Consider the following 20000-nt stretch of genomic DNA (forward strand, 5'->3'; position numbering starts at 1 on the left):
ACTCTCCGTATCGCCCCCAGGCAATGGTCTCTACTGCTACTGCTGCTGCTTCTACTACTACTGCTGCTTCTACTACTACTACTACTGCTGCTTCTTCTCCTACTACTGCTTCTACTACTACTACTACTGCTATTGCTGCTATTTCTACTACTACTACTGCTTCTACTACTACTACTACTGCTGCTGCTGCTTCTACTACTACAACTACAAACTGACCAGTGACTTCAGCGGGTTTCTCCTCCCAGCCAGACTCTCTGTACCGTCCCCAGGCGATGGTCTCTACTGCTACTGCTGCTGCTTCTACAACTACTGCTTCTACTACTACTACTGCTGCTGCTGCTTCTACTACTGCTGCTGCTTCTACTACTACTGCTGCTGCTTCTACTACTACTGCTGCTGCTTCTCCTACTACTGCTGCTGCTTCTACTGCTACTGCTACAACTACAAACTGACCAGTGACTTCAGCGGGTTTCTCCTCACAGCCAGACTCTCTGTACCGTCCCCAGGCGATGGTCGCTACTGCTACTGCTGCTTCTACCTCTACTACTACTACTGCTGCTGCTGCTTCTACTGCTACAACTACAACTACAAACTGACCAGTGACTTCTGTGGGTTTCTCCTCCCAGCCGGACTCTCCGTAGCGTCCCCAGGCGATGGTCTCCAGGAAGAGGCCGAAGATCCACAGGGACAGAGCCGTCACGTACATCTTGTAGGTGGTGTGGAACTGCTGGCGGTTGAACAGAACCACTGCACACACACACATACACACACACAAGCACATGCACACAGAGGGGCGGGGTGAGAAATTAACAACTTACGGTAGAACAGAAACACTGAAGAGAGAGAGAGAGAGAGAGAGAGAGAGAGAGAGAGAGACAGAGAGAAACAAAAACGAAAAACTTACGGTTGAAAAGAACCACTGCACACACACACACACACACACACACACAAACACACACACACTGAGACAGAGACAGACAGACAGAGAGAGAGAGAGAGAGACAGAGAGACAGACAGACAGACAGAGAGAGACAGACAGACAGAGAGAGAGACAGAAAGAGAGAGAAACAAAACTGAACAACTCACAGTTGAACAGAACCACTGCTGAGGAGAGAGAGACAGACAGAGAGATAGTCAGAGACAGACAGACAGAGAGATAGTCAGAGACAGACAGACAGAGAGACAGACAGACAGAGACAGACAGACAGAGAGACAGAGAGAGACAGAGAGAGAGACAGACAGATAATCACTCCAAATTACGGCTGGACAGAATCACTCTGCAGAAAAAAAAACAGCAAAAAAACAACAACCCCCCCGCCCCCCCCCCCCCCCCCCCCCCCCCCCCCTCCCCCCACACACACACACACGGTTGAAAAAAAAATCACTGGAGAGACAGAAAGAGAGAGACAGAGAGAGAGAGAGAGAGAGAGAGAGAGAGAGAGATTAACTTACGGTTGAACAGACTGCAGAGAGAGAGAGAGACAGAGAGAGAGAGACAGACAGACACAGACAGACAGACAGAGACAGAGAGACAGAGAAACAGAGACAGACAGAGAGAGAAAACAAAGAAACAAACAAACAAATACCAGTTAACGGTTGAATCGAATCACTGGAGACAATAAAAAACAAATAAGAACTCATGTATAAGCCCACACACACACGTAGACACACACACACACACACACACACATCCACACCTCCCCCCCCCACACACACACACACCACTACCCCTTACCAGCACAAATGATGGACAGGACGAGTACCCCGAGGAAGGCCAAGAGAAAAGCGATATCACAAGGGAGAATATCTGAAAAATAACAAATAACATCATCATCATCAACATCATCATAATCATCATCATCGTCGTCGTCGTTACCGTCATCATCGTCATCAACATCATCATATTCATCATCATCGTCATCATCATCATCAACATCATCATAATCATCATCATCGTCGTCGTCGGTATCGTCATCGTCATCAACATCATCATGATCATCGTCATCGTCGTCGTCGCCGTGGTCATCATCATCACCGCAGCATTATCATTATCAACATCATCGTCATCATCTGTTCTGAGGAAAGCTATATCTACAATGAGGATGCCTGAAAGACAACAACACATAACGCTGTCATCATCATCATCATCGTCATCAACAACAACAGCAAGAAGAAGAACCAGCAGCCGTGGTGAAGTGGTTAGCGTCGCGGACTGACGGCTGGGAGGACGCAGGTTCGAATCCCAGTGGAGGTGGGTTTTTCGGCCCGTGGCCGGCTCCTACCCACAGTTGAGTGTGCTGTGGGCTTAAATGGGGAGACTGGGACCACACAGTCGAGTGTCATCCACTTCAAGGATGCGTCTTTGGGTGTGTTGCTCTAATTACCTGACCAACACTGCAAGTGTCTGTATCTCTCGGGCCTGGTTAACGCCGGGATCATTAGGACAGGAAGCGTAGAATACAGCCTTGTCACGCAGTCCCAAACCAAAATGGACCTCCACAGCAACTCGTCATCATCATCGTCATCTTCCTCCTTCTTCATCATCATCAATATAAACAAAATAGTCTGTGGCCTTTCATGCCTTGCTGTCATGGTGACCTCAGTTTCGATACCCCTCCACTTCTGTGCCAGCAGATTCATGGATGGCTGTTGTGTGGGGGACGTGGTGGCGGTCTCCACTCTGGGAGGGACGCTCACTCAGTCTGGCTCCGCGACTAAGCCACTATTGTTGTTAGTAGGAGGCTTAGTAGGTGGTGACCTAAGTACGTTAAATCAGAACAGGCACCACTGAACACCACCCAAGTGACTCAGCAGCAGTGCAGGGTCTCCTCAGGTGTGTGGCCTCCTGGCGACCTAACAACGATGGTTCCCTGCGGAATGCCGACGCTGGAACTGTGACGGACGAACCCGGGTGTGGCCGTGTATGGAGGAATCTAAATGAGCGGTGTGGGAGTAATGCTACTGAAACGGTGCAGATGATGGGGCAGCACAAAAAAAAAAGAAAAAAAGGAAGAAGAAGAAGAACAACAACAACAAAGACCCAAAACCCCACATAAACACAGACGAGACAGAAGCCAAAAAGACCGAGGAAAGGAGACAGACAGACAGAGGGACAGACTCACAGAATTCATCGGCCGATAACTCGTGATGCAGATAATCATCCGGAGGCCCATTCATCATGTGGATCTCATAGTCCAGCTTCAGTCCCATCTTCTGTGGACGCGACAAGAGGCATCATGCATTCATCCTTTGGGTCCACTCGTCGGTAAGAATGAATGAATAAATGAATGAATGAATGTATGAATGAATGAATGAATGAATGAGTGGACGGATGAAATAATGAATGAATGAATGAACAAATGAATGGATGAATGAATGAATGGATGGATGGATGGATGGATGAATGAATGAATGAATGAATGGATGGATGAATGAATGACATAATGAATGAATGAATGGATGAATGAACGAATGAATGGATGGATGAATGAATGAATGAACGAATGAATGGATGAATGAATGAATGGATGGATGAATGAATGAATGAACGAATGAATGAATGAATGAATGAATGGATGGATGAATGAATGACATAATGAATGAATGAATGGATGAATGAACGAATGAATGAATGGATGGATGAATGAATGAAAGAATGAATGAATGAATGGATGAATGAATGAAAGAATGAATGAATGAATGGATGAATGAACGAATGAATGGATAGATGAATGAATGAAAGAATGAATGAATGGATGAATGAATGAACGAATGAATGAATGAATAAACAAATAGATAAATGATCTTTTTAAGAAATTATAAATGATTAAAAAGACGCGTTGATCGATCGACAGACAGAAAGAAAGAAAGAAAGAAAGGAAAAACAGATCGACAGAAAGACAGATAGATGGACAGATACATATATTGATAAATACGTTCATACATACATACTGTCACGGCTCGTGGGCGATCTGCGTGCATGCCTGTCTGCATTTTTTTTCCTTCCCTTTTCCCCCTTTCTCTCTCCCTTCTTCCCCCCCCCCACCCCCCTCTCTCCCTTCTCCTCCTCTCTCCCCCTTCTTCTCCTCTTTCTGCCTTCTCCCCCCTCTTTCCATCCCTCTCCTTCACCTCCCTCTCTCCTTCGTGCTTTTGCACGTGTGGCATGTCCCTTCTCCTGAACGTTGTTGGTTTTTTTTTTTAACTCTGAGCGAGTTCAGGAGTCAATCTGGTTAGGAGAGAGAGATTTCTCTGGGCTGTTGAGGCCAAGCTTTGCAGAGAGACGGGTCGCCGTTCCAGCGTGCGTGCTGTAGGGCGCCGTCGATGAAGTAGTGGGGGCGTTTCCCTTTGTCACCCCTTCTTCTGAATTAGTCTGTTTCACTCTGGGCCAGTGACGTGCCTGGTGACAGGTTTTTCCGGTGTTTCTTCCCCTTCGTGCCGCTGCCTTCGACGGGCCCCCAGAACACAAGCCTGGAAACTTCCTCACTCCCGTTCCCGTTCCCACTCCCACTCCATACTTCCGTCTACCCCTTTCCCACCTTCCCACTGTCCCTCTTGCCGACCAGCTGCAGCCATCAAGCTACAAGTTTTGTCCGTTTTCAGCTGTCAGCACGAGTTTGAACTCTGGCAGCGGGGTTGAGCAGCACCGCTGCAGTTGACTGTAACTTGTAGAATTGCGCTGTGTTTAGACAAAGGTTATTTTTTTTGTTTGTAATGCCTTGTTTTGTGGCGGGTATTTATTTATGTATTTTTTTTGCATCACCACAGTAAAGCAACGAGCTGAACTCTTCTGTGTCTCTGTGTTTGTGTTGTCGGGACGTTAGCTAGTCTGGGAAGGGGTGGGGGTTCATGGGCAACCCCTTACGGGTTGTGACACATACATACATACATACATACATACAGACAGACAGACCGAAATGAAATGAATAGATGATAATGAAATAAACAAATAAATATGGAAGTAGAAAAGAAACAAAGAAAAATCAAAAAGAAGAAAATTCCGGGCACATTATTCAAATAACGAATCATTACAGCACTCAACCGAAATAAATAGAAGCCAATCAAAATCAAAATTACTTCTTCTTTTTTTCTTTTAAACAATTCAAATAAGTTTGATTTTCGTTGTTAATACTGAACCAACCAGCCAACCAGTCAACCATCTAACCCAAACCTACTACCCTCCCCCCCTACCTTCCCTCTCTTCCCCCCGCCCCCCTCACCCTCTCCTCCCGTGCTCTCCCCACTCCCAGCCCCCCTAAAAAGAAAAGGAAAGACAAAAGAATGGAAAGCGTCCTCTTTCCTTACACCCGCATCAATCAGCAATGAACAAAAGTTAACTCTTTGCTTACGTCCCCGTCACACAGAGCAATGACTGAAAAAAACAAAAAACAAAAACGTTTTGCTTTGGCCTACAGCATGAAATGCAATGGGAAAAAAAGAAAGAAATTAACCTGTAACCAACGTCTCTGTCGGTCGCAGCAATAGAAAAAAAAAAACCCTCTTTGCTCTGGCCTCCATAAAGCAAAGCAACAAAGAAATAAAATAAACGTTTTACCTATGTCTCCATCAGGCAGAGCAATGGAAAATAACTTCTTTGCTCTGGCCTCCATAAAGCAAAGCAACAAAGAAAACAAGAGAGGCAAGGCCTTCAAGACTCACTTGTGGCAAATTAAGTCCCCTAGCATTAACTACAGAGTAATTTCCCTTTTTTACTATCTGCACCAAAAACGTTTGCAAAATAAATAAAACTTCCATGCTTAGCAAAAGAAGTTCCTGTTTGAACAAAAAATGATAATAATGACTGCTCTTGTTGTTGTGTCGAATATCAGATCAAAGTACCAAGTTTAAATACAAAATATATAAATATAACAGTAAATGCAGTTTGCATATAATTAGGCTTCATTTTTTTGTGCCCATCCCAGAGGTGCAATATTGTTTTAAACAAGACGACTGGAAAGAACTGAATTTTTCCTATTTTTATGCCTAATTTGGTGTCAACTGACAAAGTATTTGCAGAGAAAATGTCAATGTTAAAGTTTACCACGGACACACAGACACACACACACACACACACACACACACACAGACAACCGAACACCGGGTTAAAACATAGACTCATTTTGTTTACACAAGTGAGTCAAAAATAAATAAACGTTTTACCTATGTCTCCGTCAGGCAGAGCAATGGAAAAAAAAACAACCTCTTTGGCATTCAGCAAGAAAAGCAATGAAGAAAATAAATCAATTTTTTACCTACGTCTCCGGAGACTGAGCAATGGGAATAAAAACTCTTTGCTTTGGCTTCCAGCAAGCAAAATAACAGATAAAATGAATAAACGTTTTACCTATGTCTCCGTCAGATAGCAATGGGAATAAAAACTCTTTGCTTTGGCTTCCAGCAAGCAAAATAACAGATACAATGAATAAACGTTTTATTTACATCTCCGTCAGATAGCAACGGGAATAAAAACTATTTGCTTTGGCTTCCAGCAAGCAAAATAACAGATAAAATGAATAAACGTTTTATTTACGTCTCCGTCAGATAGCAACGGGAATAAAAACTCTTTGCTTTGGCTTCCAGCAAGCAAAATAACAGATAAAATGAATAAACGTTTTATTTACGTCTCCGTCAGATAGCAACGGGAATAAAAACTCTTTGCTTTGGCTTCCAGCAAGCAAAATAACAGATAAAATGAATAAACGTTTTATTTACGTCTCCGTCAGATAGCAACGGGAATAAAAACTCTTTGCTTTGGCTTCCAGCAAGCAAAATAACAGATAAAATGAATAAACGTTTTATTTACGTCTCCGTCAGATAGCAACGGGAATAAAAACTCTTTGCTTTGGCTTCCAGCAAGCAAAATAACAGATAAAATGAATAAACGTTTTATTTACGTCTCCGTCAGATAGCAACGGGAATAAAAACTCTTTGCTTTGGCTTCCAGCAAGCAAAATAACAGATAAAATGAATAAACGTTTTATTTACGTCTCCGTCAGATAGCAACGGGAATAAAAACTCTTTGCTTTGGCTTCCAGCAAGCAAAATAACCGATAAAATGAATAAACGTTTTATTTACGTCTCCGTCAGATAGCAATGGGAATAAAAACTCTTTGCTTTGGCTTCCAGCAAGCAAAATAACAGATAAAATGAATAAACGTTTTATTTACGTCTCCGTCAGATAGCAACGGGAATAAAAACTCTTTGCTTTGGCTTCCAGCAAGCAAAATAACAGATAAAATGAATAAACGTTTTATTTACGTCTCCGTCAGATAGCAACGGGAATAAAAACTCTTTGCTTTGGCTTCCAGCAAGCAAAATAACAGATAAAATGAATAAACGTTTTATTTACGTCTCCGTCAGATAGCAACGGGAATAAAAACTCTTTGCTTTGGCTTCCAGCAAGCAAAATAACAGATAAAATGAATAAACGTTTTATTTACGTCTCCGTCAGATAGCAACGGGAATAAAAACTCTTTGCTTTGGCTTCCAGCAAGCAAAATAACCGATAAAATGAATAAACGTTTTATTTACGTCTCCGTCAGATAGCAATGGGAATAAAAACTCTTTGCTTTGGCTTCCAGCAAGCAAAATAACAGATAAAATGAATAAACGTTTTATTTACGTCTCCGTCAGATAGCAATGGGAATAAAAACTCTTTGCTTTGGCTTCCAGCAAGCAAAATAATAGATAAAATGAATAAACGTTTTATTTACGTCTCCGTCAGACAGCGATGGGTCAAATCTCTTTGCTTTGGCTTTTAGCAAACAAAGCAATTAAGAAAATAAAATCAACTTTTCCCCCGGGACTTCAGAGACAGAGCAATGCAAAAAACAACAACTCTGCTTTGGCATCCAGCAAGCAAGGCAATGAAAAACATGTATCAACGTTTTACCTATGTCTCCGTCAGATTGAGCAATGGGAATTAAAAAAAAAAAAACCCAACAAAAACCTCTGCTTTGGCCTCCAGAAATAACTCTTTGCTTACACCTCCAACAGACAGAGCAGCAACAAGAACAACAAATAAATACGCCCCCCCCGCCCCCCGCCCCCCCCCCCCCCAACGCCCTCCACAAAAAACGGAAAAAACAAAAAATAAAATAAAATTTTAATTCACTCTTTGCTCACGCCTAAAACAGACAGAGCAAAAACAACAACAAAAATGAACAACCCCCCAAAACCTAAACCAAACAAAAAAGAAAGAAGAAGAAGAAAAGAAGAAATTAACTCTTTGCTTACGTCTCCGACAGACGGAGCACAGCAAGGGACCTCGATAATTCACCACCACTCTCTCCTCATTCCACCTCCAAACACAAAAAGACAACAACAACAACAACAACAACCCGAAAACAAGGCTAAAAGCATAAACTACTTCCTTACGCCTCCGACAGACAAAGCAATAAAGAAAATTAGATTAACTCTTTGCTTACCCCTCCATCAGACCGAGCACAGCGGGCGACCACGATGTACCACCAGCGCTCTCGGGCCGCCGAGAAGGTCACCTGGTCCGTGCAGTTGTAGTACTCGACGCCATCTTGCCGGTACACCGAGCAACCGGCGTCGCGCGAGTCAGTCGGCCGGTTGGTGAGGTCGATGATCTGGTTGTTGACCTTGGACAGCACGGACATCCGGGTGGAACAGTTCTGGGAGGAAGGAAGGAAGGAAGGAGAGAGGGAGGGAGGGAGGGAAGGAGAGAAGGAAGGAACAGTTCTGTGATAAATGTTCCACAAACGACACTGCTGATGACAGTTCTATGATAAATGTTCCACAAACGACACTGCTGATGACAGTTCTATGATAAATGTTCCACAAACGACAATGCTGATGAGTTTCACTGTTTTATTGTGCGTCCCTTTTTTCTTTCTTTTTTATCTTTTGAAGCTGATGATGACAGTTCTATGATAAATGTTCCACAAACGACACTGCTGATGACAGTTCTATGATAAATGTTCCACAAACGACAATGTTCCACAAACGACAATGCTGATGACAGTTCTATGATAAATGTTCCACAAACGACATTGCTGATGATGACAGTTCTATGATAAATGTTCCACAAACGACATTGCTGATGATAACAGTTCTGTGATAAATGTTCCACAAACGACATTGCTGATGATAACAGTTCTGTGATAAATGTTCCACAAACGACATTGCTGATGACAGTTCTGTGATAAATGTTCCACAAACGACATTGCTGATGACAGTTCTATGATAAATGTTCCACAAACGACATTGCTGATGACAGTTCTATGATAAATGTTCCACAAACGACATTGCTGATGATGACAGTTCTGTGATAAGTGTTCCACAAACGACATTGCTGATGATGACAGTTCTGTGATAAGTGTTCCACAAACGACATTGCTGATGACAGTTCTATGATAAGAGTTCCACAAACGACATTGCTGATGATGACAGTTCTGTGATAAATGTTCCACAAAAGACATTGCTGATGACAGTTCTGTGATAAATATTCCACAAACGACATTGCTGATGACAGTTCTATGATAAATGTTCCACAAACGACATTGCTGATGACAGTTCTGTGATAAATGTTCCATAAAAGACATTGCTGATGACAGTTCTGTGATAAATGTTCCATAAAAGACATTGCTGATGACAGTTCTGTGATAAATATTCCACAAACGACATTGCTGATGAGTTTCACTGTTTGTTTGTGCGTTTGTTTGTTGGTTTGGTTTTTTTTGTTTTGTTTTTTAAAGTGTCAGGCACCTTGTGGAACAGTTCTGTGATAAATGTTCCACAAACGACATTGCTGATGAGTTTCACCGTTTTATTGTGCGTCCTTCTTTCTTTCTTTTTTTATCTTTTGAAGGTGTAACACAAAGGTGTTCACCTGGATATCAAAGAAACCGCCCTAACGCCATTTTATTCCACGCATTGTTTTCTGAAAAGAAAACACAACAACAACAAAAGAATATTGTTCAAACTTAAAGCACTTATTTCTTCTATTTGTAGATCCTTTCGGTAAAATTATGTCTGTTGTTAATGGCTGAGGATGAATTAATTATCAATATGTATTGTTTCCGTGAATGGGCTTCCCTCTCTGTCTCTCTCTCTCTGTCACTCTCTCTCTCTCTCTTTGTTCTTTTGACAGTCTCTCTCTCTCTGTCTGTCTCTCTCTCTTTGTTCTTTTGACATCACTCTTATTGTCTGCATGGTATATGTAAAAGTATCGTATTGTATTGTATTGTATTGTATTGTATTAATTTACTTCTTTTTTTTAACAAGAAGCGAACTTTGCGTCACTGACACTACACTGCACGTGCGTCACAGCTCAAACATACCTTGCTGGACTTGTAGACACCTTCCCACTGGCCGGGTTTATCATAGTACAGCAGTAGCTGCTGTATGCCATAGCTCTGTAACGCACCCACATGACACACTTTGTAGCTATGCTACACACTACATACCACGCTGCATTTCTGAAACACCCACATAACACACTTTATAGCTATGTGTCACGCTCTATAAGAGAGCGGACTAGAAACCCCCACCCAGCCCAGCACTAACACCCAGACAACACAAACACAGACTACAACAATCCGGGGTTCACATACATTTGTTTAATCACACACCTAGCTTGCCCACAAACAATAACCACAACCCCAGCTGCAACAACACTTAAATAACAATGGATAAATATAACACACACACACACAAAAAAAAAACCCACACACACAAAAAAACCAGAGCTTTAAGATAAGGAAACAAGCACAACGTTAATGCTGTCGTGACGACGACGACGAACAGTAAGTGACGACGACGAAGAACAGCGACGACGAACACGAAGAACGGCGACGACGAACACGAAGAACGGCGACAACGAACACGAAGAACGGCGACGACGAACACGAAGAACGGCGACGACGAACACGAAGAACAGTGACGACAAAGACGAACAGTAAGTTACGACGACGTAGAACAGTGACGACGGACGCGAAGAACAGCGACGACGAACACGAACAGTGACGCCGAAGACGAAGAGCAGTGACGACGAACACGAAGAACAGCGACGACGAAGACGAAGAGCAGTGACGACGAAGACGAAGAGCAGAACACCCAGACAGCTGAGCGCCAGGCCAGAGAACGCTGGCGACGGAAGCCAGCGGCAGGCGGCAGCAGCCAACGGAGGCCTGGACCAAGGAAGTCAAAGGCAGGCAGAGGGGTTCCCGGGGAGACAGTGGAGGGTCAGTGGAAGAGTAGGGAAGTCCGTGGATAAACACGAAAGTGGGAACACTGAAACCACTGTATATAATCTATTATCCACTGGTAGGATTCACTTTTGGACAACCCCAATTAAACAACCTAAATGTACCCAGCCCAGAATTCGTAAAGAAAACAAATCTTACAAAATTTCAGTTTAACCCCTCCCTGATCAACACATGGGCTACAGAATAGATCAATTTTACTCAGCTGCGCTATTTCGGAAGTTTAAAAGGCTGACAACAACCACACCCAAGAGCAAGGACAACGGAAAAGGATAAGGGGGTAGTTTGGAATATTCTAGCTTATGTATCATATATAATACAGTGACACACATACACACTCATTAATAGAACTAATAACTGAAAGGGTTCACAAGGAAAACTTAAATCTAGATTTTACGGTTGAACCCTTTAATACACGTAACAAATATTTTATCACATTCTTATAAAATTTATGTCTAAAAATGCATACGCATCCTACAAATGCACATAAAAGAGCAAAGTATTATATTTACTTAAATATTCTCTCTCTCTCTCTCTCTCTCTCATTCACGGACATGAACACAAGACAAACAGACAGAACACAGGTTAGGACTGTCTTTACAGTCTCCTCTTACCTTCCAGAGAGGTACCACTACCCCAAAGCTGGAAGTTCACACAGAGACCACGACCACTCGGAGGAAACTGATCCCCACTACAAGCGTCGAAATGGGCAAACAGCCCTGAAGAGAGCTAAAGACTGGCACGGCTGCCTCCTCTGACAGTCGCGGGCGAAAAGCCCAGAATCTTGTCATTTGTTGACAAGGAAGAGGCTGATCTCAGTTCAGTGACAGCCTGAACTGAGACCGAGACAGACTGAGTATCTCGTGCAAACCGCACAACCCACACTGCTCTCTAGCTAGATGGGGTGGGTGAACGAGGGGGTTTAGCACTCATATCTGATTTTGTCATGAGATGTGACACTATGCTACACACACACTACATATAATGTTACATTTCTGAAACACCGACATAACACACTTTATAGCTATGCTACACACTACATATCATGTTACATTTCTGAAACACCCAAATAACACATTTTATAGCTGTGCTACACACTATATATCACGTTCTGAAACACCCATACAACACACTTTATAGCTCTGCTACACACTACATACCATGTTCTGAAACACCCACATAACACACTTTATAGCTATGCTACACACTACATACCACGTTCTGAAACACCCACATAACACACTTTATAGCTATGCTACACACTACATACCACGTTCTGAAACACCCACATAACACACTTTATAGCTATGCTACAAACTACATACCAAGGTCTGAAACACCAATACAACACACTTTGTAGCTATGCTACATACTACATACGACGTTCTGAAACACCCACATAACACACTTTATAGCTATGCTACACACTGCATACCAAGTTCTGAAACATCCATACAACATACTTTATAGCTCTGCTACATACTACATACGACGTTCTGAAACACCCATATAACACACTTTATAGCTATGCTACACACTACATACTGCGCTACATTTCTGAAACACCCACCCAACACACTTTATAGCTCTGCTACATACTACATACCACGTTCTGAAACACCCATATAACACACTTTATAGCTATGCTACACACTACATACTACGCTATATTTCTGAAACACCCACTCAACACATTTTATAGCTATGCTACACACTATAACCCACGTTCTGAAACACCCATATAACACACTTTATAGCTATGCTACACTCTACATACCAAGGTCTGAAACACCCATACAACACACTTTATAGCTATGCTACACTCTACATACCACGTTCTGAAACACCCATACAACACACTTTATAGCTATGCTACACACTACATACCACGTTCTGAAACACCCACATAACACACTTTATAGCTATGCTACATACTACATACCACGTTCTGAAACACCCATATAACACACTTTATAGCTATGCTACACACTACATACTACGCTACATTTCTGAAACACCCACTCAACACATTTTATAGCTATGCTACACACTACAACCCACGTTCTGAAACACTCATATAACACACTTTATAGCTATGCTACATACTACATACCAAGGTCTGAAACACCCATACAACACACTTTATAGCTATGCTACACACTACATACCACGTTGTGAAACACCCACATAACACAATTTATAGCTATGCTACAAACTACATACCACGTTCTGAAACACCCACATAACACACTTTATAGCTATGCTACACACTACAACCCACATTCTGAAACACCCATATAACACACTTCATAACTATGCTACACTCGACATACCACGTTACATTTCTGAAACACCCACATAACACACTTTATAACAAAGTTACAGCCATGTAACATGAAACAGAACACATGTCAAAGTTATGTGACACACAATTACATGTTATAGCTATGTAACACAAGCAATACTGTACACATTATAACCATGTAACGAACATCACATAACACATGTTATAGTTATGTAACACACACCACATAATACACGTTATAACTATGTTACATATTCACCTAACAAACATTTCATCTCCACGACACAAGGACCATATAGCACACATTATAGCTATGTAAAACACCACACAATATACTTTAAAACTATATAACAAATACCACATTACAAACGTTACAGCAATGTAACACATCACATATCATATGTAAAAGCGATGAAACTCACAACACAATACACGTTTTGGCTATGTAACACAATACATAACATAAGGTAAAGCTATGTAACACACCACACAATACATGTTTTAGCTATGTAACACACACTACATAACATACGTTAAAGCTATGTAACACACCACACAATACCCTTTGCAGCTATGTAACACCCCCAACATAACCCACATTATTGCCATTCAACACCTACCCACATAAAACACGCTATAGCTATGTAACACAAGCAACACGGTACGTATTTTTAGCCATGTAACCCACAACACATAACACACATAGCTATGTAACACACACAGCATGGTACACGCAATAGCAAGTAACACAAACCACATTAAACACGTTATAGCTTTGTAACACACACCCCATCATACACGTTTTAACTTTGAAACAACCACCACAAAGCACATGTTTCAGCCATGTAACACACACCAAATAACACATCACAAAGCTCTATATAAATCCCACCACATAACATGCGTTACAGCTATGTAACACACCCACCTAACACGCCTTATAAATAAGTAACACACCCACATAATGTATCAACATGTCGTCAGTCTGTGACGTATGCATCATTAGCAAAATCTATTGTATTGTATTGTATTGTATTGTATTGTATTGTATTACTCTTTTATTCGCAACAGATTTCTCTGTGTGGAATTCGCGCTGCTCTCCGCAGGGAGATCGTGTCACTACACTGAGTGCGCCACCCATATTTAGTTAGGGACAACCCTTTTGTTGCCGAGGGTTCTTTTACGTGCGCCAAATGCATGCTGCACAAGGGACCGTGGTTCATCGTCTCATCCGAATGACTAGCGTCCAGGCCACCACTCAAGGTCTAGTGGAGGGGGAGACAATACTGGCAACCGTGCCGGGATTCGAACCAGTGCGCTCAGATTCTCTCGCTTCCTTGGCGGACGCGTTACCTGTAGGCCATCACTCCACACAATATTAGGATGCGTGAATACTGTATTATCTTCACATCTCTATACCCGAAGGATACATAATAAGATAATAAATATAACATTACAGCATAGTCTTTTGTGAACGACTATGACTCTCAAACTAGGAGGCAAAATTGCTCTGGCTCTTAGCGTTGCAGCCTTGGGGATAATTTTGGCCTTTGGGAACCACCCCAAGCACCGACTGTCCTAAAACCCTCTTGGCCGAGAGAGTGGGGATGTAACTTGGGCAAGACACTCTCCACTATAATCAAATCGTAGCCCAGGTAGTCGGGACAGCAGTTGCCTTGGCCGAGAGAGTGGGGATGTAACTTGGGCAAGACACTCTCCACTATAATCAAATTGTAGCCCAGATAGTCGGGACAGCAGTTACCTTGGCCGAGAGAGTGGGGATGTAACTTGGGTAAGACACTCTCCACTATAATCAAATTCTAGCCCAGATAGTCGGGACAGCAGTTGCCTCCTCTGCTGTTCTCATGGTCATCGTCGGACACGACATAGTATGCGTACAGAGTAACAGTTGATGGCTTGACCAAGACGTTGCGCTCAGGTTCGCAGTCCACAACGTTTCTCGCTCCTGATATTCAGCTCTGGAGCGAGGCTTGTTTACACTGAATGACCGTTTCACGAAGAAGGACCATTTCTCTACGATATCCCGCGCTGGAAAACAATGACTGATCCCAGATTGGTGTGTGTGTGTGTGTGTGTGTGTGTGTGTGTGTGTGTGTGTGTGTGTGTGTGTGAGACAGAATGTGTGTGTGTGTGTGTGTGTGTGTGAGAGAGAGAGAGAGAGAGAGAGAGAGAGAGAAAGAAAGAGAGAATGTGTTTGTGTGTGTGTGTGTATGAGAGAGAGAGAGAGAGAGAGAGAGAGAGAGTGAGAGAGAATGTGTGTGTGTATGTGTGTGTATGTGTGTCTGTGCGTCTGTGATACACGCACGAAGTTGGACTTTAGAAACCGATAGATAACAGTGTGTTTACGGGTGATATGTTTTTTTTTCCTTATCCATATCAAGAGTTTTTCAGAAAGAATTAACGCTGTGCATGTTTGAGTAGATTGGGAGTTAGCAGGAAGCTCTCTCTCTCTCTCTCTCTGTGTGTGTGTGTGTGTGTGTGTGTGTGTGTGTGTGTGTGTGTGTGTGTGTGATCTTCAGTTTAAGTCTATTCACTGGAAGTGTTATTAGACGGAAAGAAGAGAGGTAGTGGGTGAAAGAGAGGGAATGCTTGTGAACATTAGTGTAAGAATGCGTTAATGTATGAAAGAGAGGAAATTAAAATAAATCATGTCTATAATAAGAAATAGAAAGTTGAAAGAGACGGTTTGTGTGTGTGTGTGTGTGTGTGTGTGTGTGTGTGTGTGTGTGTGTGTGTGTGTGTGTGTGTGTGTGTGTGTGTGTGTGTGTCTCTCTCTCTCTCTCTGTATGTGTGTGCGTGTGTGTCTGTGTGTGGGGTGGTGGCGGTGGTGATGGAAAAGACGATGACTATGGCGGGGATTGGAGGTGGAATGGTCACAGGGAATGAAAGATGTTGTGTCGTGTCGTGTCGTGGTGGTGGTGGTGTCGGTGTCGGTGTCGTGTCGTGTCGTGTCGTGTCGTGGTGGTGGTGGTGGTGGTGTCGGTGTCGTGTCGTGTCGTGTCGTGTCGTGTCGTGGTGGTGGTGGTGTCGGTGTCGTGTCGTGTCGTGTCGTGTCGTGTCGTTGTCGTTGTGTTCGTGGGCTGCAACTCCCACGTTCACTCGCATGACTGTACACGAGTGGACTTTTACGTGTATGACCGTTTTTACCTCGCCATGTAGGCAACCACACATCGTTTTCGGTGTTTTTTTTTGTTTGTTTGTTTGTTTTCGTAATTTAGTTGGAAATCTCTGGCTCGCTGTTGTAAAAGATATCCAAAAAACCAACACGATTTTTTTTTTACTACCTACAAGTGATTTGTAGTCCTATCAAACTGAATTTTTCTACAGAATTGCACAAACTGTACTTCAAATGAATGTCCCCCCGCAAAAAAAAAAGAAAAAAAAAAAGGGTTCAGCATTCGAATAGTGGGTTAAACCGAACCACGTATGCATGAATCGATCACGCGAGTGACTGAGCTAGGAATCTGACTTGCTCCTGTTCAGATCAAATAATCCATGTCTGTAATGTTGACTCTCGACGTGCACATGTCTCTGTGTGGAGTGTAAGCAGCCCTTGTCGTCACAGCGCAAAGCTCTCGAGACCCCCTTGAAGATTTGCAGTGTTTGTCGACGTCCAGGATGTCACATGACAAGGATCTATGTGTCTGTGTATATATCTACATTTGAACAGCACACACACACACACACACACACACACATGTACGTACGCGCGCACACACACACACACACACACACATGTACGCACGCACTCATACAAACACAAACACACACGTACGCACGCACGTGCATGTATATACGCATTAACACATACACATACACGCACACTGACACACACACACACGTACATACATAAACACACACACACACACAAACACACACATACGAACACACACGAACACACGTACATACACAAAAACACACACACACACACAAACACACATACGAACACACACACACGAACACACACAAACCCCCACCACCCATCCCTACAAACACACTAACACTCCCCCCACACACACACCCTCCCCCCACACACCCACACGAACATCCCCACCCCACACTCACCCCCCCAACACGAACACACACACACATACACACACGATACACACACAGACACACACACACACAAACACGCGCGACCCCCCCCGCCCCCCCAATCCTCCCCCCAACACACACACACACACACCTCTCCCCCCCACACACGCAAACACCCCCACCCACCCCTACACACGAACGCACACACACACACGCGCGCAATACACACACACACCAACACCACCATCCCCCCCCCCCCCACATATATATACACACATGCTCCCCCCACCCCCACCCCTCCATAGATCCCTTTCAAAACCACAAACTACTTACGGTTGGGTATTTGAAGTTGTAGTCGAACCGCCCGTTTTTCGACAAGAAGCAAAACCTGGTGAGAAACTTCCAGTCCTGGTGACAGAAAACAATACAATACAATACAATACAATACAATCGTACAATGCAATGCAATACAATTGTACAATGTAATGCAATACAATACAATACTGTTACACAATGCAATACGCAATACAATTATACAATGTAATGCAATGCAATACGACACAATGCAATACGACACAATGCAATACAATTCATTATACAATGCAATACGATACAATGCAATACAGTTAAACAATGCAATACAATTATACAATGCAATGCAATACGATACAATGCAATGCGATGCAATAAGATATAATACAATGCAATGAAATACGATGGAATACAATGCAATACGATACAATACAATACAACGCAATGCAAAACAATACAATGCGATACGATACGATACGACGCGATATTACAAAATACGATGCTATACAATGCGATGCGACACAACAAAGTAAAATTCGATACGACACGACACGACACGACACGACACGATACGATACAACACTTTCATCAACTTATTTAGCAAACAAATAAAAGCATTACATGCTTGAGGTTTTCCCTTGTCTTGGACATGCAGTGTGTATTTGCTTGTGGTTTTGCGCTGACTGTGTCTGTGCGCGCTGTGTGTGTGTGTGTGTGTGTGTGTGTGTGTGTGTGTGTGTGTGTGTGTGTGTGTGTGTGTGTGTGTGTGTGTGTGTGTGTGTGTCTGTGTGTGTGTGTGTGTGTGTGTGGCATATTTTGTACATGTTGGTGTGATTTGCGATGTCTTGTAGTTTCTTTGTGAATACATTCTCTTTTTTTTTTCTACTTCAGAGTTAGTTTTTTTTTCCCCCTTTCAATCCTCCTCCCACCACGAGAGCGAGGAGAGAGTGAGAGAGAGAGAGAGAGAGGGGGGGGGAAGACAGAGAGAGGGGTGGCAGAGGGAGAGAGAGCGAGATGGGTTGAGAGAGGGAGGGAGACAGTGAGAGAGAGGGGGGAGAGAGAGAAAGAGGGAGAGAGAGAGAGGGGGTAGAGAGAGGAGAGAGAGAAGGGGGGGGAGAGAGAGAGAGAGAAGATTCCAAGAAGAAGGCCAGAAATAAATGACAATCAGACGAAACGTTCACCAGGAAGTACAAAATAAATTTCAATTGTCAACTGTCGTGTGTGTGTGTGTGTGTGTGTGTGTGTGTGTGAGTGTTTGCTTTTTGTGTGTGGTTTTTTATCTTCAGTTTAACGTCTATTCACTATAAGTGTTTTTAGACGGAAAGGAGTCAAGTAGTGGATAAAGGAAAGGGAGTGCATGTGAATATTAGTGTAAAAAAAAGTGTTCATGTTATGTATCAGAGGAAAGGTATATTATTAAAAGAAAAAGTCTAAAAAGATTGTGGTGTGTATTGAATGAGGTGTCATGTGTCAACAATGTAAATATAAATAACAACATTAATTATAATACATCAAAGGAGGATACCAACTGGACTGGAGTTTAAAATTTCTGAAAACATTCTAAGCTATGAATAATCATTCAAAATCTTTTCAGTGGCTAATGAAATATTGGAAGAAAAGTCATCAACTACATCTTTTGGAATTAACGGTCTTGATGCTCGGACAATGAATGAGTAGATGGCTTACAGTTATTTGCTTACCGCATATACATGTTATATTTTTAGAAAATTTTGTACGAAAGGCATTTAAACGAATTCTATACATTAGACTTGTAATTTGTCTTGAATGTGCTGCTGGTGTCGAATTTAGAAAATGTTTGGCTCCTCTAGCTGCTTGGTCTACCCACTCATTTGAAGATATTCCACAGTGCGAAGGTACCCAACAGAAAGTTATTTTAATGCCCTGTTTTGTCAGTTGGTGAATAATAAGTTTTATTTCCATTGTCATCTCAATGCGCTTCTTTGAATTTGAAGGTTCTATAGCTTGTAGTACTGACTTTGAGTCTACACATAATAAAATTTCACTTACAGTTTTCTGAATGTCTGAAATATAATTTAAGGCCATAAGTATGGCTATAAGTTCAGCTGTGAAAATGGAAT

General features: G+C 42.6%; 1 protein-coding gene across 2 annotated transcripts in view; it reads right to left on the reverse strand.

Moving 5' to 3' along the window:
* Nucleotides 1–20000, reverse strand: part of LOC143291516 (transmembrane protein 145-like) — a 41313-nt gene that overhangs the window by 16933 nt on the left and 4380 nt on the right. For both annotated transcript variants that reach the window (XM_076601410.1, XM_076601409.1), the window contains exons 2-7: nucleotides 17923–17997; nucleotides 10305–10379; nucleotides 8424–8636; nucleotides 3123–3213; nucleotides 1736–1807; nucleotides 598–747 (exon numbers count right to left, since the gene is read on the reverse strand). In XM_076601410.1, the coding sequence (XP_076457525.1) occupies nucleotides 598–747; nucleotides 1736–1807; nucleotides 3123–3213; nucleotides 8424–8636; nucleotides 10305–10379; nucleotides 17923–17997 (676 nt within the window). The remainder of the gene's footprint in view (nucleotides 1–597; nucleotides 748–1735; nucleotides 1808–3122; nucleotides 3214–8423; nucleotides 8637–10304; nucleotides 10380–17922; nucleotides 17998–20000) is intronic.

The sequence above is a fragment of the Babylonia areolata genome, chromosome 17, assembly GCF_041734735.1.
Source record: "Babylonia areolata isolate BAREFJ2019XMU chromosome 17, ASM4173473v1, whole genome shotgun sequence".
NCBI lineage: Eukaryota > Metazoa > Mollusca > Gastropoda > Neogastropoda > Buccinidae > Babylonia > Babylonia areolata.